Genomic DNA, 25320 nt, shown 5'->3' with positions numbered 1-25320 from the left:
TAGCAAGAAATCAAAGAGCTCCTTTAAATACACCAACATTTTTTTTACTCAGCACCCTGCCTTAATTACCATACTGAAACTCCTGCAATCTCTTACTGCGGGTATACTGGCCAAGGTCAGTGAAAGCATATGTCAGAAATATCTGATAGGCCAGCCCTGTTTTAAATGTATGGAACCATTAAATCCTTACTATATCACAAACTGCTTCTGAAAACATGCTCCACTACAAAGGGAGGCTGCCAGGCTCTAAGAGGGAAGAATCACAACTGCAGGTATGCCAACAAGCTACAATGTGTTTTGTCTTCCTTTCATTATGCTAGCCAAATGAAACCCAAATTAACAAATGAAATCCAAGTTGGCATATACAGCAGGAGAGAGCATCATATTCAATATACATGATACATAAAAATAAATTATATTCATGAATACATACAATGCAGGATAAGATCAGTTTCCTAACAATTTAACTAGCACACCAGTGAAAAAGCAACAGATTAAAAAATTATACTATTACAATTAATTCAAAGAAAAAAAGTACTACTTCTACAAAATGTAGTAGCCAGTCTTACCTTTGGATGCATTAACAATTCCTCCTCTGACAAAGGTCTTCACTTTATTGCCATCACTTCCTTCAAACGCAGCCAGAAATTCTTCATAAATTTCCGCAGCTGCCTTTTCATCCTCCTGGTCACCAAAATATTAAACAAATTACTAGTGTAAGTTATCCATTTTCACATTGATTATATGCATTTTGTTATATTCTTGCCTTCCTTTGATATGGTAAAACAGAGCAGTGGGAGAGCTGTCTGAAATTTTACCACATCAAAAACAATCTATATCTAAAAATGTTTTGCTTTATAGATTTAAATTAGTAACATTTACTTGGGTCCTTAATGTAATGAGAAAGGTGATTTTCAGCATCCATTCAGACTCCACACAAACAGGAACTTCTCTTCAGAATTTTGTGGTCTTATTTACAAGGCTGTTTTACTGTCAACAATCTAGTATAAGCCGCAATAAAGAGAGTATGTCTGTCTGATTAAATTGGTTTCCTATATCATTACGTACCTTCTTTTTCAATTCCTCCTGCTCCTTCTTGCTTAAAGTCCTCTTGGCAGCGCTCATCTTGCCAATACTGAATGCTTTAAGTTTGCTTTCTAAAAGTGGCTACAGGAGAAAAAAATGTTAACAGGTAATAAGAATGTGATATGAAAGTAACCAAATAATGATCACAGAAAACTTTAATGATATAATCTTTTAAGTGAAAAATAAGCAGACGTCTGCTGACAAAGGTAGCCAAGAGAGGGAGAATGATTTTTCCCCCTCATGTTTGGCTGCAATCTTCACTACAGTTATGGGCGTTTTGGAATCTGGCTCACTTTCACTGACCTTTACAAGCCATTTTTCATAACAGAAAGTGTCTGGTCACTACTTCTTTTGAAAGAGGATCTGTATAGGCCAAAAAAGGTGAGTTCCTAAATTCTTTTGGTCATTTTTCATGGTACTTCTCTCCAAAGTTTCAAGGTAGAGACACAGAATCCATCTGAGTTTTCATGGGCCACACTGTTATTTATCCGTGATGTATGCGCTAGTGTTACATACTACATAAGTCAATGCAACACTCTATGGGATCACTTTTAGATAAGAGAAATCTGAAGTTCCCAAATGACCATTCAGATATGCCATTTAATCAGGAAAACTACTGAAAGGCAACTAGATCTCTTAAATGAAAGAAGGAAGGACAGCAATATATCAAATTTGAGATAAGTGAGACATGAAAAATATACAACTATTGCTCTCGTACACACCTATCTCAAAATTGATTCAACTTGCAACTTGTAATATTATAATAATTTAATAGGCCAAAAGGGGACTTTGTTTACTGATTAAATCTCTAAGTCAATGAAATTTGTGACTGCTTTAAAAGACATCTAAATTCTAACGAACAGACTAAATCCAGGCCAGACAGAGATGTATGCTATTAGTGGTGGCTCATCTGCTCAAGTTAATGATGTTCAACTTAGTGTGGGGAAACTTTTCCTCTGCTGTGGAATTTAGATTTGTTTTAGTATGATGTATTTTGTAGACATTTTGCTTTATTGTTCTGTATCTTGCGTTTTTACTTCTATCCTGTAAACCACTATAAATGAAGGCAACAGATCTCATCTAATCTTGGAAGCTAAGCAGTCAGTTCTGGTTAATACTTAGATGGAAGACTGCCAACAAATACCAGGTGCAGTAGACTATCTTTCAAAATGAACTGGCGAAACCACCTCTGAGTAGTCCATAGTCTAGAAAACCCTACAAAATTTATGGGGTCATCATAAGTCTACAGACAACTTGAAGACACATATACACACATATAAATGAACTCTTGAGTTCACATTTCTCCTACTGCCATGACACAGAGCAGAGTGCTATACAGATGTCTCTTTGCATAGCACAATATATTCATATAGCTGCTAAGAATGTCTTCTGTGTTTCAGAGGAATACGACCAAAGAAGACTTGTACCAATGAGCAGCTTTAAACTCTGTTTTACCAACACATTGGCCTGTTACAGACTGCCAAAATAAAGCTGCTTCGGGTCTCTTTGGAGGTATGCTGTTTAAATGATGCATGTATCCTAAGAATCCGGAAGCTGCACCAAAGCTGCCCTCCAGTGCTTATGAATGGAGTGTGGCTTTGGCGCGACCTCCGGACTCTTAGGACCCATGCATCATTTAAATAGCATACCTTCAAAGAGACCTGAAGCAGCTTTATTTTGGCAGTCTGTAACAGGCCATTGAAATGCTTAGTCAAAACTTGCTCTGTTACATAAGAGGCTATACATCACACAAAACACAGCAAGGACACTGAACATGCAGAAATGGTGAAATGCCATTGGGAGAGGGCATGAACTGAAGTAAATTGTATGTACACCTATAGATTTATAACTCAATTCCTCAGCAGAGAGTAACTCATAAATAACTATCATAAGTCCACAGACTTAAGTTTCACAGAGTGAAATGATCACAGGAAGTTACCTTTACTTAGATTTTTATACATTCAAGACTTACGTGACTCTCTGGAGATGAAGTGGCACGGGTTGTGTCTGGCACTCTGGCCTAAAAATAATTTAAAATAAAAGTATTATATTCAGGAAATATTTATTGATTTTCAACATTTTATATACACAAAAATGCAGATTTAATTTGGACTGCATCCACTGTTGTCTCAAAATGAAAATGTTTTAGATTCCAGACGTATCTGGAGAATTCAAGTCAGCTGTCCACTAAAACTCTAAAATTAGTTTTTAAAAATCCTACTGGGCAATAAAGAGAGCAGAATTTAAATCAAGGCTCAATCTTTTTTCTACAAATTAGAAACAAAAAATTGCTAGCTGACTTTATAATTTTAGCCACCATCACCAAATGTGGCAATACAGCATTCACATCTTAAATAAGCCAAAAGCTCTTTCAACAACTACAATTTTGCAGCAGTCAGGAATATTTAGTAGTTAATTAAAAACAATCACTATTATAATGCAGAGACACAAAAATATGTTGGAGTCAAATGCTGCTGTTAGCTTCTGCTTTAAACCAGCAGACTTTGAAAGACCCTAAATACTCATACTCATTTGCACTGGTGTTATTTTCAACATATGCAAATGTACTGCCATCCAGGAAAGGCACATTTTCTCTTGTCCTACCACACGTTATAAGTATTTAGTGATTATGGAACATGATAGGATAGGACAACCTATGAATTCATCTGGCAAGATACAGAATATGACAGCAAGTAATACATGTCAGAATGTGACAGCATATAATCATATTCTGTCTCTAGGACTTCCAACATCCACTTTACAAGCACCAATGATCAAAGTCAAGCCGGAAGAACGGGGAAAAATCATTCCTCTCCTTGCAAATTTTTGATTTGCATTGTTCAAACGATAAGAGCTATAATCAAACAAATGGCTGTTGTTGGGACTCCAGCTCCCATCAGCCTGAAGCAGCAGCATGATTAATCATCAGGAATTACAGGACTTTTTAAATATGTTGTGTCATGTCGCAGGCTGCCCACCCAACATTTAAAATATCTTTATCATATGTATGTTATCATGTACTTGGCAAAAAGTGATAGTCCACCATGGTCCAAAACAAACTCCAGAAATAATGCAGTATGAGACCACTTTAACTGCCCTGGCTCAATGCTAGGGAATTCTGGGAACTGTAATTTTGTGAGAATTTAACCTCCTCTGTCAGACAGCTCTGGTGCCACAATAAACTACAATTCCCAGGATTCCCTAGCTATGAGCCAGGGCCGTTAAAGAGGTCTCTAAATGGATTATTTCTGCAGTGTGTTTTGGACCAATGACTATCAGATAGCTCCTCAATTTACCACCACCTTCAGTTTAACTTCATCTGGCATTAACAGAAATTCAATCTTTTCCTCAAGGGATTTTTGCACATTTGACATGAACATGACACATCATTCAGTAAATCAAGTATTGGAAATCCTCTTTTGAATTCTTGCTACAGTGTTCACTAGCAACTTTTATGTATGAACTATTAGCATCCTTTTTAACTACACAAAGCAGAAACCATGCAAATCCTTGAAATACTGTTCTGTTCACCACTGTGCAAGTCTTTTCAACTAAAACCATGAAATTGCTTTCTCTACAAGAATCTACTTTTTTATCTAGCTGCCAATTCAGACAACTACCCCACCAACTTCCTATTTATGTCACTAATTCACATGCTGTGAAGAACAGAATGTGCTTTATAATATAGGAAAACTATTTTGAGAGCTGCATCTACACTGCAGAATTAATGCAGTCTGACACTGCGTTAACTGCCACGGACACCACTTTAATTGCCGTGGCTCCATGCTATGGAATTCTGGGGACTGTAATTGAGTGAGACATTTTTCCTTCTCTCTCAGGGAGGTCTGGTGCCCCCAACAAACTAGAATTCCCAGGATTCCATAGGATGGAACCATGGCAGTTAAAGAAGCGTCAAAGGGGGTTATTTCTGCAGTGTGAATGCAGCCTAAGATCTGAAAAGGAGATCTGGTAAAGTGGCAGGCAGAAAGAAAAGAGAGAGACCACACTACAGGGAGACTGATTCAGTCAAGGAAGCCATGGCCCTGAGTTTACAAGAACTGAGCAGAGCAGATGGTGACCTCTTTGAGGTCCCTTATGGTTGCTTCAGATCAATCGCAAATGGCAAAAACCATTGTTTAAAAAGGCAGGACACAGCCAAGTCACTAAAATAAAGAACAAGGACATATCAATGCTATGCTCAAGAGAACCTTACAGAGAAGGACAAAATGCTAACCAGCGCAGAGGAAGGATCGAGCTCTGCAAGATAAAGACAAAGGAAAGAAAGTAAAATACAATCTGAGCAGGGTGATCAGACGTCCTCCTTTTCCAGGACATGTCCTACATGTCAGCCTTCTGTCCAGGAGGAATTCCAAAATGTTCTCCATTTTGAGCACAGCTAAGAAGCTCAAATTTATATTTCTATATGCATTTTCAGCCTCTATGTTGAAATGTCCTACATCTTTCTTGAATGCCTTCCATTTTGCGGTGCCTTGTCCTCCTTTGCAGAGAGGACATCCGGCCACCCTGAGACTGAAGTAACTCCACATTTAGGCTGATTTGGAGAGGACTTTAAGAGTATGAGGAATTCTCATTCCTGGAAACCTTTTGTAACAAACGCCAGAAAGAGTCCATGGCTGCCTTCACACCTCAGAGATAATCCGGTTTGGCAACCACTTTAACTGCCACGCCTCAAGGCTGTGGAATTCTGGGAACTGTAGTTTTGTGAAACATTTAGCCTTCTCTGGCCACAGCAAACTACGGTTCCTAGGATTCCCTAGTATCGAGCTACAGCAGTTAAAGAGGCATCGACTTGGATTACTTCTGCAGTGCAGATGGAGCCTGCTTCACAGGTTGTTTGTTGGTGGTGCCTTCAAGCCATTTCTGGTTTATGGCGACCCTAAGGCAAACCCTATCATGGCGTTTTCTTGGCAAGATTTGTTCAGAGGGGGTTTCCTTTGCCTTCCTCTGAGGCCTTCAAACCCATGTTATCAACCAGAATATATATGCATGGTTGTGGTGGGTGAAAATCATAAGCAATAGGGTTAACATTGCTAGCTTAGACAGCTTCAAAAGGGCTGTCAAGACAGATCTCCTCCAGCAAGCCATTCCTGAACAGAAAACACAGCCACACACCGAATTACGACTACTTCTTCGGCACCTAATCACACGCTGCTTGTTTTAAGTGGACTTTTAAAATTGAGTTATGTTAATGTGTAATTGTTTAGTTGTTGTTTTAGGGGAGGGTGGGAAATGGGGATCTTGTGTAAAGTTTTAACCTGTAAGCTGCCCTGACTGTCTTTGACAAAGGGATGGGGTAGAAATAAAGGGGGTTTTTTATTAGTAGTATTATTACTAAAAGAGAAACAAAACTGAAAAGCAATAGAGTAACACATTAAAGACAAAATGTAAATCCACAAATTGGCATTGATGTAGGTCCAAAACACACTGCGGGAATAATCCAGTTTGAGACAGCTTTAACTGCTCTGGCTTGGTGCTAGGGAATTCTGGGAATAGTAGTTTTGTGGCACATTTAGCCTTCTCTGTCAAAGAGCTCTTGGTGCCACAATGAACTACAATTCCCAGGGTTCCTTAGCACTGAGCCAGGGTTTTGGACTAAAGGCACACATCTGCCATAAATGCTATTGTGGGATTCTCTTGGTTCTGTACCCACAATGTCTGCGAACATGGGGCACTTTTAAGCTCCGTAACAGGTTAAAATTCTTGGTGGATCTGAAAACGCCCCAGATGAAGGAAGGCCCTTTAATCTGCTTGTGCTGAGAAAAGGGAAGCTCAATGGGCATTTCCAGCCCCCAGAGATAGGGCTAAAGAACTCTGAGGTATGAAGCTAGGGCTGCAATTATCTTGCTCTCTCTCTCTCTCTCTCTCTCTCTCTCTTCATCCCAAGAGGCCTAATGCTACGTGTCTCACAAAACTACATTTCCCAGAATCCCCCAGCATTGAGCCAGGGCAGTTAAAGCGCTCTCAAAACTGGATTATTTCTGCAGTGTGGAAGCAGCCCAGATTATAAGAGGGGCAAAAGCGGAAGGAGACCACGAAATGCCTTCCCAATTCCGGAGAGGCGAATATACATTATTGAATGAAGGAGGAGGAGCGACTAGGCCGCAAAGCCAACCGGCGCCCTCGCGTCCAGGCCTAGCCGCCTGCGCACCTCCTTCCCCGGCAAGCCCCGAGTGCCTAAACCCCCTCGCGGCCACCTTCCCTCGCCAAACGCCAAGGGGCCTTGGTCCCCGGCCTCCCGTTCCCCTCGAGGCCGGGGCAAAGCGGCCTCACCTTCGCGCTGGCCTTCTGCGAGCCGCCTGGCGTCTTGTCCGCCATCTTGTCTCTCCGCCGCTCGATCAAGCCTGAGAGGCGAGGAATCGAGCGCCGAGTGGCCGATCGGAAGAGAAGAATCCAAGCCGGAAAAAAGGAGACTGGGGAGGCACGGCCAATCGATAGCCGAGCGCGAGATTGACGCCCTCCGGCGAGGAATCGAGCGCCGAGTTGCCGATTTGGAAGAGAAGAATCCAAGCTGGAAAAAAGGAGACTGATGAGGCATGGCAAATCGATAGCCGAGCGCGAGATTGACGCTCTCTCTGACCTCGCCGCCAGCGTGACTCCTCCGCCTCCATTTGCTTTCCTGGCACAAAATAGTAGGAGGGGGAAGGAAAAGGATGAGGCAGCCTCCTGACAGAATTGATCCCTTCAGGCTACATACAGATCTTGTTGTGTTTTCCCCTCATTTACTGAATGATACACACACACACACACAATTATATATATATATATATACACATATAATTTTATATATATATATATATATATATATATATATGAATGAAGCTGGAGTAGAAGTTGAATGTTGTAAAGTATGTTGGGATATGATTATAACAAATCTGTTTAAGTGAAAATTTATATATATATATATATATATATAGTATGTGTGTGTGTATATATATATATATATACACTTAACAATATTCAACTTCTACTCCAGCTTTACGCCTTCTTCATGCTTTGTTAGCTGTCTTCAAGTATCCAGTTTTCAAAATTCTCTTTGACTTGATTCCTCCTTCCTATATATATATATATTCATATCAGTTATCGTGTTGTGTGCCTCCAAGTCGTTTCTGACTTAGAACAACACTATCGTGGGGTTTTCTTGGCATGTTCTTTGAGAGAGGGTTTGCCATTTCCATCCTCTGAGGCTGAGAGAGTGTGACTTGGCCAAGGTCACCCAGTGGGTTTCATCATGCTATGCTATGGATTTTGGGAACTGTAGTTTTGTGAGACATTGAGCCTTCTCTGTCAGATGGCTCTGGTGCCACAATAAACTACAATTCCCAGGATTTCATAGCATCGAGCCATGGCAGTTAAAGTGGTATTGACCCAGATTATTTCTGTCCTGCAGATGCAGCCTGATTCACAGGTTTATTTGTTGTTGTGTGCCTTCAAGTCCTTGCCAACTTATGGTGACCCTAAGGCAAACCTATCATGGAGTTTTCTTGGAGGTTTGCTATTGCCTTACCCTGAGGCTGAGATAGTGTGACTTGCCCAAAGGCACCCAGTGATTTTTATGGCTGAGCTGGGAATCGAACCGTGGTCTCCAGAGTCATAGTCCAACACACAAACCGCTACGCCATGCAGGTTATACTCCAGGGTTTATTTTCCTCACTGCAGAAGAAGCTGGAGCGCCAGTGCCTACGGTTAGGGTTAGTGCCTGTGTTATTTTTGCATGACTTTGCAATGCATTGTAGAATGTGACAGAGGCAGTCTAGCAGGGATACAGAATCAAGATACATTGGCAGCATCCCTGAAATGTGATGGCTAGCAGGGAGAGAATATAATTAATAAAATTAATGCCTTGATCCAATACAGGGAGAGGCAGAATACAAATAAATGATGATGATGATGATGATGATGATGATGATGATGATGATGATGAAATAGAGGTAATGGTGAAAGTTATTACAAAACTGCTGATTAAAAGCAGGGCGTTCTGGGTGCCCTTCTGCCCTGCAGCCATAGGGCGAAAGGTGTGCCAGGTGTAGTTGGCAATGCCTGCAGCAACACAACTGGTTCCATAGGCAGGTGTATCTTCCTTGGTGACAGATGGAGCAGTTGGGTTGTTCATCCTGATAGCATATTATTACTATAAAGTTATAAAGACTGAGAAGTAACAAGACAATTTAATTTTCTATTTTTTCCCTATCTAGTTTAAGACTCTGGAGATCAGGCTTCGATTCCCAGCTCGAGTTAAAAACCCACTGGGTGACCTCAGACATGTCATTCTCAGCCTCAGAGGATGGCAAACCCCCTCTGAAGAAACTTGCCAAGAAAACCCTATGATAGGTTTGCCTTAGGGTTGCCAGAGGTCAAACATGGAGGCACACAACAACAAAGTTTAAGAAAAAATATTTTTCTTGATTAAAGTATATAGTCCAATCTGGACTGCAGAAATAATGCAGTTTGACACTGCCTTAACTGCCATGGCTCAATGCTATGGAATCCTGTGATTTGTAGTTTGTTGTGGTACCAATGCTCTCTGATAGAGAAGACTAAATATCTCACAGAACTATATATCCCAGAATGTCATAGCCTTTAGCTATAATTAAAGTGGTGTCAAGTTGCATTATTTCTGCAGTGCAGATTAGATTGATAATGCAAAAAGCCTATTTTCTACTGCACTTTTTAATTCTCCTACTGCAAAATGTGTCCAGCTGCACATTAGAATAATGCATGTTGTCCTCTATCAGTGCATCTGAGGAAGTGATTTATGCTAACATCAATCTATTAGTCTTGAAGATGCTGCAAGACTCCACTTCTTTTTATGCTCAAACAGACTTACCTGGCTATCTCATACAAAACTCATTCACAAGAAAGAGACAATTTGCCAATCCACTATTAAACTCTCCAGAAAAGCAGAGCAGAACATCTTTTATCATATAGGAATCGAAAAGCAATCATTTATGTCTTGATTGCTAGCGAAGGTCTGACCATAAATTGAGGGTGTGCTATTCCTCCACACCACTGAATAATGTAGAATAAAATAATTAGATTGCCATATTATTCTGGGATCAAATAGTATAAAATTGATGCATGTATTAAAAAAATTAAATTAGAGAGTATGGCATTCAGGCAAGTATATATATGCACACACTAAAGCTACATTCCTGTGTACATTTTAGAATAAGCTCCATCAAACTTGAGAGATTTTGCATCATGTATCTGAATTATAGCTTTTTTCTGGAAGCACTGGCAAGATCAAATGTGAATAACACCTTCAGTAATGGAGATGATTACAGAACTGTACTGTAATTTTAGTATAAAATCTTTATTAAGAGCAGTTTTAAAAAGGGAGAGAGCCAGCATGATAAGTTGGCCCTCCGTATCTGTGGATTCTCCATCTACAGAGTCAACCACCCATGGATTGAAAATATGTTTTTAAAAAACATAAATTCCAAAAGGAAACCTTGATTTTGCCATTTTACATAAGAGACACCACTACTATCCATTGTATTTAATAGGACTTGAACATCCACGGATTTTGATATCCACGGGAGTTCCTGGAACCAAACCCCAGCGGACACCAAAGGCCCACAGTATAGTGGTTTGAGTGTTGGACTATCACTCTGAAGACCAGGGTTCAAATCCTTGCTCAGCCAGGGAAACTTAATGTGTGAGTGACCATGAGGAAAGTCATATTCTCTCAGCCACAGATAGAGACAAAGTCAAATGCCCTCTGCACAAATTTTGCCAAGAACACACACACACACCGGTAGAGTTGCCTTATAGTCCCCTTAAGTTGGAAACTAATTAAAAGCATACAAGCAAAAAAAAAAAAAAATCATGAGTAAGCTTTCTGGTTCACCAGAACTCTTTTTCAGGCTGGATGTTAAGCCAGAAAAGAGTTGAAGAGGGAGATGATGCTAGCCATTGCATGCCCAGGAATGCTAATTTTTCTTCTGCTCCCATACACACAACTTATGGCAGCCCTAAAGTGAACCTATCATGGGATTTTCTTGGCACGTTTCTTCAAGAGATTTGCCATTGTCATCCTCTTAGACCGAGACAGTGCCAAATGCTGAGGGTCACCCAGTAGGTTTATTATCTTATGTATTGATTTAATAAATTGCTATTCTGCCCTCCAGTATTCACAGAATTTTAGTTCAGGTTCATTCATGATAGCCTCCATTTTTCAGGTCCCCATGCTTTACCATCTTTTCTTTTATCTTTTGTCTTTCCACAGAAAATCTGTTAAAAGGTTTATCCTCATGTGTTGGCTGTAATCATCTATCCTTTGCTTGTACAGGCCCACCTTGCTAATACTGTATGACATATTAGGCTCCAGATGACCAGCGTGGAGTAAATATTGCTTTGGAGGAATAACCGAAAGTAAGAATAACTGTATAATCTATTTTAGTTTGTACTGCCAGGAAACTTGTGGATATCTTTTTTAAAAAACCTGAGAACTACAGCAATAAATATTGCAACTTCCTAACACATTTGCTCTGTCTGTCTGGAGGAACCCAGAAAGAAATCATTAAAGGCTTTGTCCTTTAAGGCTCTTTACCACTAGAGGGTGTAGACAACACATGGTTTTTCTGTAATGAACAAAACCCACACAATAGTCAGTTTTTAAATGGTATGTATTTATTAAAACATCATTTTAACCAGCCTTTTGCCTTCATAGATACCAAGGCATTGTGCAGATAATAATTAAAACGGTATAACCATGAGAAAGACATCACTCTGTGTGTGTGTGTGTGTGTGTGTGCGCGCGCGCCTTCAAGTTGCCTGTCAATCCCATGAATCTCATAGGGTTTTCTTAGGCAAGGAATACTCAGATTTGCTTTTGCCAGTTCCTTCCTCTGAAATATAGCCGACAGCATGCTATACAACAAAATAAACCAACATTCTCCAGTAAATAAAAAGGTTTAAAGCTGATGCCAAAATAGAATCATAGAATCATAGAGTTGGAAGAGACCACTAGGGCCATCCAGTCCAACCCCCTGCCATGCAGGAAATCCAAATCAAAGCATCCCTGACAGATGGCCATCCAGCCTCTGTTTAAAGACCTCCAAGGAAGGAGACTCTATCACCCTCCGAGGGAGTGCATTCCACTGTCGAACAGCCCTTACTGTCAGGAAATTCCTCCTAATGTTCAGGTGGAATCTCTTTTCCTGTAGCTTGCATCCATTGTTCCGGGTCCTGTTCTCTGGAGCAGCAGAAAACAAGCTTGCTCCCTCTTCAATATGACATCCCTTCAAATATTTAAACAGGGCGATCATATCACCTCTTAACCTTCTTTTCTCCAGGCTAAACATCCCCAGCTCCCTAAGTCGTTCCTCATAGGGCATGGTTTCCAGACCCTTCACCATTTTTGTCGCCCTCCTTTGGACACGCTCCAGTTTCTCGATGTCCTTTCTGAATTGTGGCGCCTAGAACTGGACACAATATTCTAGGTGGGGCCTGACCAGAGCAGAATACAGTGGCACTATTACTTCTCTTGATCTAGACACTATACTTCTATTGATGCAGCCTAAAATAGCATTGGCCTTTTTAGCTGCCGCATCACACTGTTCACTCATGTTCAACTTGTGGTCTACTTGGACTCCTAGATCCCTTTCACACGTAGCCAGGTGTCACCCATCCTATATCTGTGCATTTTATTTTTCCGCCCTAAGTGCAATACCTTACATTTCTCCGTGTTGAATTTCATTTTGTTAGCTTTGACCCAGCTTTCTAGTCTATTCAGGTCATTTTGAATCTTGTGGGCAGCAGTCACAACTCCATGGGGAGAGAATGCCATAGTTGGGTCACTACAACCAAGAATGCTCTTTTCTCCTTATATGAAACATTTGACACTTAGTGTACCCAAGGTACTTAGAGAAGTACCACCTAAGGCAATTTTAACTAATACTGGGCAAAGAGCAGCCCACTAGAAGTTGCTGGACTGCAGTTCCCAGCATTCATCACTAATGGCTATAATGGATAGGCAGAGTTATAGTTACAAGAGAAGTAAAATAAGGGCATTGCCCTCCCAATTAAATTTTCCTAGCATTTCAGAAACTTAAAACATCAGTTGAGCATTGAGAAATAGTGTTTAGGGATCTGAAGAAAAGGGGCAGGCAAAGTTAACAAGGGAATGCAAACAGCAAATAGAAGATTTCTAGCTGTTCAAAATGTATACTGAAATATCATAGGAAGAGCAGGTTTAGATGGAGAAGAAGGAATAAAGACAGGAGAAAGGAACTTCAACAATTTAACAATTTAAGATATGCAGACAACCCCATACTACTGGAAAACATCTCAGATTACTATGGTTAAAAAAAAAAGAAAATGCAAAGAACTAGACAAGATCCTAAAGTGGAAAGATACACAACTGAACACTAAAGTTAGGATCATCTAAGCCATTGTATCCCCCATCACCATGAATGGATGCAAGAGCTGGACAGTGAAGAAAGCTGATAAGAGTAAAACCAACAATTTTGAGATGTGTTGCTGAGGAAAAGTGCTAAGGATATCCCACGGACAGCCAAAAAGACAAACAAGTGGGTGCTTAGCAGATAAAGCCAGAAATTTCCCCAGAAGCCAAGATGATCAAATTAAGGATATCATACTTTGGCCACATCATGAGAAGGCATGACTCATTAGAAAAGACAATTATCCAAGGAAAGGTGGAGGACACTAGAGAGAGAGGGAGACCACAAGAAAGATGGATAGACTCAAGTAGGAGACTATGGGCATAAATCTACAAGACTTAAGCAGAGCAGTGGAGGACAGGGAAACTTGGAGATGTGTCATCTACAGGGTCAGCATGATTAAAGGATGACTCAAAGGCAGTTCACAACAAACAACAAGGTGTGAACTATTTTCAGAATCTTACAAGCTACAAAGCTAAAAATTAAGCGATAGAAGAAGGAAAATTTCATTAGTGGGGCAGAATCTGTAGGGGGGACAACATTCTCATTTTGCCCACTGCCCAGAGTTGCTCCCTCCTGTAACTAGGATTGATAGAAGTTACAATCCATCAATACTGGGGAGACATACAATTCCCACTCAAAGTGTCAGAGGCAAGCAAGGGAAAGCCCTTGCAGTGCTCCCTTCCTTGGAAGAGTCACATTTCCAGCAGGTAACAGGTGCTCTGAAATCCTAGCTTAATGGTGTACCATGTTTGCATATTACCATGCCATTCTCTACTGAAAATAATTCACAGGCAGGCCAGAGGAGGTCAATTAAGCCATTGCCTGGAGCCTCATAAATTAATAACTTTAAGCCCTTGACTGAAATTTGCTCTCCTGCCTCCTTTCCCCCCTATTTGGTTCCCTTTGTATCATGTCTTTTAGATCATGAGCCCAAGGGCATACATTGTTTTTAACTTTTTAAAAACATTTTGATAATTTTTAATGTTTTTGATAGTTACATTTTTCTGATAATGGATGAATGACCGTATTGGTTTTGCTTGAACTCTAAGCTACTCTGGGAATCCTTTTGGCTGAAGAACAGGGTTAAAAATCTTTGAAACCAGTCAGTCTGGGTTAATGAATTATTGTATAATATGGTTATTGCAGAATCCTTGTTTCAGCAGCAAGGGAATTGGGATACTGCACTAGCTGTTTGATCACTTCTGGGTGGCCCCTCTGTCTTTTCACTACAGAACTGACACACATTATCGTCTCTCTTATCCTCTGCTTTGCTCTTCTGTTTTTGATCTGGTTCCAAGACAAACACGGGCCCAATCAGACTCCTACGTCAAAAGCAAAGCAGGATGAACTATTTAGGTCTATTGTGAATGCATGCAGAGAAACAAGAGGCTAAGTGGCAGTAGGTGAATATATTATTCTGCTATGACAGAAATATCTTCAAGGTCAGATTTCTGGTTTAGGAAAATCAAGAGAATTAAAAATTTCTGCATGAAAGAAATCAGGATGAGCACATAGCTATGTGGCTTTCTGCTGTCCTCTTTGGTCACAATCCATTCATTTGTACTCTATTAATCTTTTTTAATTGTCCACCTCATTATCTAAAACCAACTGGTGTTTTCCCCCCTCCAGCTTCTATGCATTCTCATAATCTGTGCCAAATTATAAACAGCATGCAGTGAAGAGGAAAAGCACGGCAGGGGAGTAGCTGGAATCCAAAAGGTCATCCCTCTCTAACAATTGATTTCTTATGGAAGTAGATCCCTAAATTTGTGCTATTTATAACACAATGTGGTGCAGCTGATTTCTTGTATACATCATCAGCCAAGTCACAGTCACTGAGTGATAACACTCTGCCAGGACCCTGGAATGGATCGCGCACAGAGGCTTCATGAAACACTAGGTTTAGGCTATGGAGTTTTTAAAAAATGCTAAATAACATTGTTATTCTGTTCCTGTATTTCACGTTTTAATCAAAGAAAGCAAGCTTGTCAGAATATATCATTGGTCATAATTGTACAATTTCCCAATATAAAGCAGGACAGCAATTGTGGGGAAATTGCTGCATTAAATATGACTCAGCCTTATGCAGCAGAGGCCAATATGCTGTTAAGGAGTGATAGAAGCTGTAATCCAACAAATCTGGAGGGCATCCATTTGAGGAAGGCTCTTTAAAGCTGTATTTGGTAAATGAATGTATTTATTCCACTCACCCACACATACCCAAGTTACATAAACTTCCATCTTCTGCATTTGTTACATTTATTTGATTCTTCTGTTGGGACTAGATTATAATTTCCTGCCAATGCCACGTACCTAGATCGGGGTGGGCAAACATGGCTCTCCAGATGTTGTCAGATCAAGTCAGCAGATCAGATCAAGTCAGTATATGATGGGCATAACGAGAATCAACATGATGTAGCAGTTTGAGTGTCAGAACAGAACATTGGAAGCCCAGAGTTCAAATCCCTACTCAGCTGTGGAAACCCACTTGGTGACCTTGGGCTAGTCACACTCTCTCAGACTCAGAGGAAGGGAACGGGAAAAACCCCTCTGTGAAGAAATTTGCCAAGAAAAGCCAATGATAGGTTGACCTTAGGGTCGCCATTAGTAAAAAAAAAAAATGACTTGGAGGCACATAGCAAAAATGACAACAGCAACAATGGGAGCTGCAGTTGAGGAATATCACACAGTAAAAACAACAACAACAATGGGAGCTGCAACAGAGCAATTTGCCCTAATTCAAAGTCCCCACCCCAGTCTAGACCTTCAGCCTTGTTGCTATAATCCAACACATTCTCCATCAAAGGTCAAAACTGAACCCTCCTCCATTTTTTGTGATTAAATGCACTCACATGGTACAATGTGTAGTACAGTGGGATCTTGGTATCCACGGACTTGCCATCCATGGATTTGAGCATCTGTGGATGGCAAGCCTGTGTTGTCCCTAATGGAGATGCATCCACCTGGCCACAACACCATTAGGGACAGCCTCCATTGTCCCCAGTGGTGCCGTGTGCATGTGGCCACACTGCCATTAGGTATAACGGGACTTCACCTAAAGTCCCGTTTTCCTAATGGCAGTGTGGCCATGTGCATGCACCACCATTGGGGACAACGGGAGCTTACCTGAAGTCCCGTTGTCCCTAATGGGGGTGCAGCCGCATGCATGCATCTCCATTGGGGACAATAGAGATTATCACACAGAGAAGGCAAGTGTCTTCCTCCGATCAATAAATCGGTATTAAATCATGTTAATCATGCAATTAGTGGGAAGACTATCATACCCCCACATGCTTATCCCATTCGTGTCCCATCTATGAACAGTAATGGACCTTTCATTTGGTATTAACAGGAGTTTCTGTTTTGGTATTTCCGTTAATACCAAATGACATGTCAATTACTGTTTACAGATGGGACAAGAATGGGATAAATGCACAAGGATGTGATAATCTTCCCCCCGGGCACATGATTTAATGGTGATTTAATGATGGGAGAAGCATGCTTCCCTCCCGTGTGATGAAGTCCATTGGGACTCGAGAATCTACAGATTTTGGTATCCCCCACGGATGCCAAGGTCCCACTGTACAATGCATCATGGCCCCAGTGGTGTCACTAGGGGGTGCGGTAATGCAGACCACACCAGGTGACACCCTAGAGGGGGGTGTCATCCGGTGGGGTAGTAAACTCTGGGAGAAGCAGGCAGCCACTTTCCAGCTCCCACTTGGTCGTGGCCACGTGAGACTCAAAAGGCGGGAGGGGCCTGCTGAGAGGGCCAAGTACACCCCACCTCACTGCCATGGCACCATTCTATGCACCACGGCAGCAAGGTACAGAGAGTGCCCTTTTGGCCCTGCCCCTGGAACCCTTGCCCCCAGAAGCCCCAGCTCCCCACACCAGGTGACACCCCGGGCAGGGATGCCACTACACAGGCTACAAACAAAATCCCATATGTGGCATGCCCTTTCCTTGATCTCTGCTGACAGGATAATTTTTAGCAGGTTTGTGTACACTCTTGTCTGACTGGCATAACCAAAGGAAACCACACAAAAGAACTTTGAGAGAGATATTAACTATTGTCATTTGAAGAGTTTAGCTACTTATATTCCACCAAAATACTTTTTTTACCCAGACCAACTTTTAAAATTTAAACTGGTCTGCTTTTGATGAACGTTGAACCAATTGGATGCTGCTGGCTATGTCTTTAACAGCTATGTCTAACTGTGTTTTTATTAATTTGTTTTTTATGTTATGTTTTGAATGAAATTTTGTTTTAACTCTGTATTTCAATCCTCACCATCATTTTCTTTATCTACAGTCAACAGACCATTAAGACATCATATTAATACACACATCATGATTAAAAATAAATATCAATAGGGTGTTTCATTAAGGTTAACCCCCTTGAATGCCTTTATTGGTGAAAAACAAATAAACAAAAAAATGGAATAAAATAGAGGCAGCCACCACTCCAGGGACTCAAGATTTCAAGATGGTGGTATCATCCCAAAGCAGAAGTCCATATCAATAATCACTTGGAAGACTATTTTTAGATTTTCCCTTCCTATGTGATTTTCCCTTCCTATGTTGTTGTTGTTAACTGCCTTCATATTGATCTCAACCCATGGTGATACTGCTAATGAGACATCTCTAGGCCCCCTGTTCTCTACTGCTCTGCCCAGCTCCTGCAAACGCATATTCATGGTCTCTTTAATAAAGTACATACATCTAACATGTGGCCTTCCTCTTTTTTTACTTCCTTCTACCTTTCCCAACATTATTGCCTTTTCCAACAATTCATTCCTTCTCATGATGTGTCCAAAGTATGACAGTATTAAGTCTTGTAATCTTGGCTTCTAGAGATATTTCTGGCTTGATCTACTCTAGGATCCATTTGTTTGTCCTTTTGGCTGTCCATGGAATCCTCAGCACTCTTCTCCAGCACCACATCTCAAATGAGTTGATTTTGCTCCTATCTTCTTTCTTGACTGTCCAGCTCTCATATCCATACACAGTAATAGGGAATACAGTGGCTTGTATGATTCTGACTTTTGTGCAAGTTGTATGTCTTTGCATTTTAGGATCTTTTCTAGTGCTTTCATAGCCGCTATCCCCATTCTTAATTTTCTTCTGATTTCCTGGCTGCAGTCCCCATTCCGACCAATGCTTGATCCCATATATGAGAATTCTTTTACTATTTATATTTCCTCATTATCTAGTTTGAAAGTGTGTAAATTCTCTGTGGTCATTATTTTTGTTTTCTTAATGTTCAATAGTAAGCCTGTTTTTGCACTTTGTTCTTTGATCTTCCTTAATGGTTGTTCCAGGTCTGTGAGCTTTTCTGCTAGTCTTATGGTGTCATCAGCATCTCAGATTATTGACATTTCTTCCTCCTATTTTCACTCCTCCCTCTTCTGTGTCCAAGCCTGCTTTCCATAAAATATGTTCTGCATATACTGTATATACTTGACTATAAGTCGACCTTATGTATAAGTAGAGGGCAGGTTTGGGGGCCAAAATTATGGATTTTGATTTGACCCATGGATAAGTTGAGGGTAAAACTTAGGGGCATGTAACAAAGGATGTAAAGAATGATGCAAAGGAAAATTATGTCAAAGAACTTAGAAAATTTTGGCAGGCATATTTGTTTGTGCCAATCCTAAAGGCTGGATGGATGAGAGAGAGTAGATGGAATGCTTGCTTCTTTTTGGTGCTCCCAGGATGGACTAAGCTCTTGCCTTTTATTCAGAGAAATAATGGCTCCTATTAAAGTACATTTCTTACATTGACCCGTGGATAAGTCGGCCCAGGTTTTTTGGGTCAATTTTTTGACTAAAATTTCTAGACTTATACATGAGTATATAGAGTAAGTTGAATAGGTAGGATGATAGGATGCAGCCTTGTCTGACCGCTTTGCCAACTGGGAACCATTCTGTTTCTCCATGTTTTGTTCTGACAGTAGCATAGTACTTTGAATCCACTTTAACTGCCACAGCTCTGTCTTATGGAATTTTAGGATTTATAGTTTTGTGAGGCACTGTAGTTCTACATGATGCACTAAAGAGTTCTATGTATTCTCCCCAATCTACCAATTCCAGGATTCTTTATAATGGAGCCATGAGACTTAGGGGCCATTCAGACTACGTTTTAACCCGGATCAGGAATCGATCCTTGCATGTGAAGTTCATATTCGCCCCGAATCTGTCACAATCCATTTCGAGGCATGCACAAGCGTTTCATGGCAAATGCCCCTTAGCACAGGTCATTTGCAATCGGGGCAAAAGCCGTCTCTTTTGAAAAAACCTGGGTTCTGCGAATACGAACTTGCCCCCGGTCATGATCAGGTCAAGTTCAGGGGAGGGATTTAGGTCAGAGGGAGGGCAGTGGGCAGAGCATTCCCTTCCCTTCATCGGGAGGAGGAGGAGGAGAAGGCAGGAGCTGGGGGAGGGAAGGGGGCCATGGAGGGAAGCATCGGAAAGAGGAGGAGGATGATGATGAAGGATCCAGGAGAGAGAAGCGGGCCATGGAGGGCACCATCGGGAGGAGGAGGAGGAAGAGGAGGAGGAGGAGGAGGATTGCCAAGGGAAATTGGGCTGCGGATTTTTATTTTTTATTATTGACAGTCTATGCGCATGATTTTTTGGGAGCCATAGAATGTATTAGTGCAACCATCCTATCACTGTACCTCACACACTTCAACATGCAGAGCCAGTGCATCAAAGGTCCCCAAGACATCTAGGAGAATCTACTAGGTTGCACTTCCTGTATTTGTTTTCCAACATAGGTCATCCATTCAGTGGCAATCCTTGATGGCAGATTCTGGGAGCTGTATTCCAAAAAGGTAACTTCTCCAGCCTCTCCAATCTTTCCCTCGTACCTACTGATGGATTCTGAGAGTTGTACTCCAAAACTGCATGTGAAGGATATGTGTGGAAACTAATTCATCTTCTGAACAATATACAGTGGTACCTCGGGATACGAAATACCCAGGTTACGAAATTTTCGGGATACGAAAAAATCCCATAGGGAATTATTGTTTCGGGTTACGAATGTTTTTTCGGGTTACGAAAAAACTTTTGGTGCTTTTTTCGGCTTTTTCGCACGGAATCACGGCTTTTCCCCATTAGCGCCTATGGCAATTCGGCTTACGAAGGCTTTTCGGGTTACGAAAGCGGCCGCGTTACGAATTAATTTCGTAACCCGAGGCACCACTGTAGATTGAAAGCATTCAAAGAATTAAATATTTAATTGATAAATTATAAAATTTCCTCAAATAACAATAGGTTTGAATACAATCAAATAAGGTTCACTATTTTATGAACAAGAATCAATATCAATGTTACACACGTCTCTTGGAAATAGGTCACTTTAGGTGGAAAAATGTATTTGCTTGCTGTTATCCAAAAGCCTATAAAAGAGAGAAAACATGGTTAATTATAAATAATGTGTAATATCAGCTACCATGCAACTGTTACTCATATAGAAGTCTCACCGCCATTTGATATATGAAAATTGGGGGGGGGGGGGTAAATTAAGTAACTATTGCAATTTTCCCCCCAGTTAGACCTATGCAATGTTAAGTTTGCAAGAAATTCAGATTTGAAAGGTATTATTGTTAAGACTTCATATGTGCTAGTCTGCACTATGAACCATTTTACTTCTACTCCTTAATATTTAGCTAGCTCTAATGATATACTATGTGCCAACAGTTTACTAGACCAGAAAGCATGTTCCACTTGGTGGAAAATGGAAAAAAAATCCAAAGAAACAACTCATAAAGCACAATCTTACGTATATTTGTTTGCTCAGAACTATGTCCCACACTGAATTCAGTAAGATTTACAGCCTAGTGTAATATTTAGAAGAGACAACATGGTGTAGAGGTTCGAACAGTGGACTATGTCGCTGGAGACCAGGGTTCAAATCCACAAGTAGCCATAAAAACCACTGGGTGATCCTGGCCAAGTCACACTCTCTCAGCCTCAGAAGATAGCAATGGCAAACCCCTCTGAAAAAAGTTGCCAAGAAAACCCTGTAACAGAATTGCATTAGGGTCGCCATATGTTGGAAACAACTTGAAAGCACACAACAACAACAACAAAGCAGTCACAGCAGCCCTTCTCAGAGCTTAATGGCTGTCAGGGAGACATTCTGAGTGGAGTGAGAAGAGCTAGTGAATTGCTCACTGTACTCTGTCCAAAAAGAAATGCAGTATATTCATGTAAGTCGTACTTAGGTGTACAGTACATATAAAACTAACAGAATGTCCCTCCATATTACCAACTTATCTATTAACAGAGTGGCTGGCACATCTTGCACAGATTTAGCTGAAGTCAAAGTGTTGAAGCTCTTTGGATGCAAAGATTGCAGCGAATGTCCAGATGTTAGCAAACACAGTCATATTCACAAGGGAATGTGAACGATCCCAAAGTATGGAAAGCCTGGGGATGTGGTGTGGGTGAATGTCTTGTGTACAATGCATACAGCCTGGCTTGACTTGCCTAATGTGTAGGCTGAATTGAGGCATTAGTACAGATACTATCTAGCAGAACTTCCCATGGTAGGTGATTTAAATTACATGTTTTGGCATGTTTTGCAGATAGGTTTCCTGTCAGATTGTAACCAAATTTATCCTTTGGTCAAATTAGCAATAAGATAATGATCTGTGCCCTGCCTAAGCCAGATATTTATCTAAGTAGTAAGAATTCTTGCAGGAAAACAGGGTGTCGGGAGAAGCATTTAATGGCACCTTGATCTATAATGTCAGCTTGGCAAAGGTTGTAAGACAATTATAGTGCAAACGCTGTATCTGGCAATGATCCTAACCACATTTACTTGATAGTTAACTCAGAGAAGCTTAACTAACAAATTGTCTTGAAAAAGAGAACCTGGGAAAGTTCCTTTTGGGGGGCTACTGCAGAATGGCAGTTATGTTGATTCCCATTTTGTGGGGTGCTCCCTCCAATTTAGATTTTAGCCTGAATTTTAAATATGCTATCCATATGCTATTGGGGCAAAGAGTTTAGCACCTTGAATGGATCCACTAAACTTCAGACTAAAACCTGGATTCACATGTCAATTGACATGAAAACCACCAGCTGCTGCTCCTACAAGAGAGATTCTGGGAGCTATATTCCAAAAATGTAATTTTTCCAAGCTGCAGGGGATATCAGGCAAATTTATGCAAATTTAGATATTATACTAGGTACACATTACTTCCCAGAAGAGGTAAGCTTAATCATATGCAAGCCACTGTGTTATGCTGTCAAGACTTGAATGGAGGGGGCCAAGTTCAGATTCCCACTCAGTCATACTGCTCAAGTGACTTTGGGCACAATTTAACCTACCTCACAGCATTACAGTGGTGCCTCGGGTTACGAAAGTAATTCGTTCCGCGGCCGCTTTCGTAACCCGAAAAGCCTTCGTAAGCCGAATTGCCATAGGCGCTAATGGGGAAAAGCCGCGATTCCGTGCGAAAAAGCCGAAAAAAGCACCAAAAGTTTTTTCGTAACCCGAAAAAACATTCGTAACCCGGAACAATAATTCCCTATGGGATTTTTTCGTATCCCGAAAATTTCGTAACCTGGGTATTTCGTATCCCGAGGTACCACTGTATTAGTGGGTGTAAGTGTGTGTGCACACATACATTGTGGGAGGGAACACTGAGAATTATGCAAGCATGCAAATGTTGTTTTATAATGAATCTCTCAACTGTTTTGTTGAATGCTTTTCCCAACATTGAGCAGTGACACCACTGCATGGCTTGTCTCCTTAGGTTAGACAGGTACTTATAACCTGAAGTGTCTTCATGGTGTATTTATTTGCAAATTTACAAGCTGGAGCCAGATGAAGGCAAGGGGATTCCTCCCCTCAAAAAGAAATGTAATTGTACATCCAGCTTCAGATTCCCCAAAAGCAGTACTAGAGTCACCTAAATAAAGACTGAACAGAGGATTCCATTCTCTGTTTCCCCCTTTTTACTGAACTATCTATAAAACCTACTGATGAATAACCATAAGGAACAAATTGTTACAATAATTTCCTATAGTATGTACATGGACACATCCCAGGAATCTTGACCAGGTATCTTGTTATCCAGGCAACCCTAAATGGCTAGTTATCTCAAGCATTAGAATGCTTATTCTTGGGGCATCTGAATATAGGGATACAATTCTCAGACTTTATGCAGCAATACTCCAAGGTATGTGAAAGATAAAACTCACTTTCTGAAGTACATTCAACACACAACATCCCAGAGAACACCCTCCGCTGTGGAATTCCATTGCTGTGGAATCCCTGTGTAGCAGCATCCCATACTAGGATAGACTATAAATATTCAAGAATACCATTTTCAGTGGGGCCACAACGTACCTAGTCAACACATTCTGCCATTTTGTACTCACTCATAATTACTTCATTTTTGGAATAAAATATATTGTATGTTAATCGCATGTTACAAACACTCACATTGTACTACAGTATGCAAGTAGCTTCTTGACTGGTTTGGAACATCTCCTGTACTGAGAAAACTTTTTTTTTTTCCTGAGGTCAATTTATTTATCATTTGGACTTGTGAAAAGGAATCGCTTAAGAAATTCTGCTACAGTTTCAACAACTTTCACTCCACCGTCAATCAAAGCTTGGAACAATCCACATAACAAGTACATCTACAGCTCTCAGTGCTACAGAAATGCATTATCAACAAACTACATCCATTTCTGGAGATGAATACAGTGCTACCTCGGGTTACGAAATTAATTCGTTCCGCCGCTCCGTTCGTAACCCGAGTAATTTCGCAACCCGAAAAGGCTTTCCGTTAGCGCTGGAAAGCCGCTAGCCGCGCTTTGCGTTTGAATTTCGCGCCGAAATAAATTTCGTAACCCGAAAAAAACATCGTATCCCGGAACAGTTTTTTCCAATCTAACTTTTTCGTATCCCGGAAATTTCGTAACGCAATCAATTCGTATCCCGGGGTACCACTGTACTTCCCTCTCATATGCTCTAGGTGCCAGGCCTCCACTTAATTACAGATAGCCTCCCAACCTTAAACTACGCACCTTCAACAGGAAACATAACTAGACGTCAATACAAGGCAAGACCCTGTCATAAACCCAGATACCAACTTTGTCACCACATCTTCTCTGGCAGTAACATTATAGGTCCTAATAATGTCATCCATCATGTCAGGTGTACAATTACCTGCTCATCCTCCAATGTGATACATCCCATTCTTTGCAGAGGCATCTTGTAGCATCTTTGAGACTAACTGTGAAAAAGAACTTCTTGGATTAGCATTTGTAGACTTGGTCTACTTCCCCAGATCCATACATATCATGCCATCATTTGTCAGCAATGCTTCTCTATAGTCTAAACCAGACAGACATGACATTCTCTATGCCAAAGAATAAACAGAAACAAGTATGATACTAAAAATGGCAATATCCCCAAACCAATGGCAAAACATTTCAATCTTCCTGTTAACATAAGCAATGCTCTTCAAGTAGCTGTTCTTAAATAAAGACCTTTCAAAGAAAAATTGGAAGGAAATACTGCTGAATTTGGATATATTCAAAATTTTCAATCCATTAGCAGTCATGAACTGAGATAAAGGCGGGATACAGACCGCCGCTTTGCGGCGCTCCCCCGCCGCCGCCATTTGCTCCATGCGGGAGCCGCAGCAGCCAAACCGCGCGACTCCCGCGCAGAGCAAAAAAGAAGCTCCATTTCGGAGCTTCTTTCTGTGGCGCATCTATGACGTCGCGAGGCGCCGCAGGCGCATTCGCGACGTCATAAGCGCCGCGACACGTCTGGA

The 25320-nt window shown here is 41.0% G+C and overlaps 1 protein-coding gene across 3 annotated transcripts in view; it reads right to left on the bottom strand.

Moving 5' to 3' along the window:
- The window catches only part of LOC121925006 (U2 snRNP associated SURP domain containing), a 51016-nt gene extending 43534 nt beyond the window's left edge, over positions 1-7482 (bottom strand). For 2 of the 3 annotated variants that reach the window (XM_042456677.1, XM_042456678.1), the window contains exons 1-4: positions 7378-7482; positions 3059-3106; positions 1069-1167; positions 570-684 (exon numbers count right to left, since the gene is read on the bottom strand). In XM_042456677.1, coding sequence (XP_042312611.1) covers positions 570-684; positions 1069-1167; positions 3059-3106; positions 7378-7422 — 307 coding nt within the window. In that variant the 5' untranslated portion in view covers positions 7423-7482. The remainder of the gene's footprint in view (positions 1-569; positions 685-1068; positions 1168-3058; positions 3107-7377) is intronic. The other variant, XM_042456679.1, reaches the window with a different exon arrangement.
- Between the last annotated feature and the right edge of the window lie 17838 nt (positions 7483-25320).

This window comes from Sceloporus undulatus, chromosome 3 (assembly GCF_019175285.1).
Source record: "Sceloporus undulatus isolate JIND9_A2432 ecotype Alabama chromosome 3, SceUnd_v1.1, whole genome shotgun sequence".
NCBI lineage: Eukaryota > Metazoa > Chordata > Lepidosauria > Squamata > Phrynosomatidae > Sceloporus > Sceloporus undulatus.
Note: the sequence above shows the minus strand (reverse complement) of the source record. Positions and strands in the feature narration are given on the sequence as shown.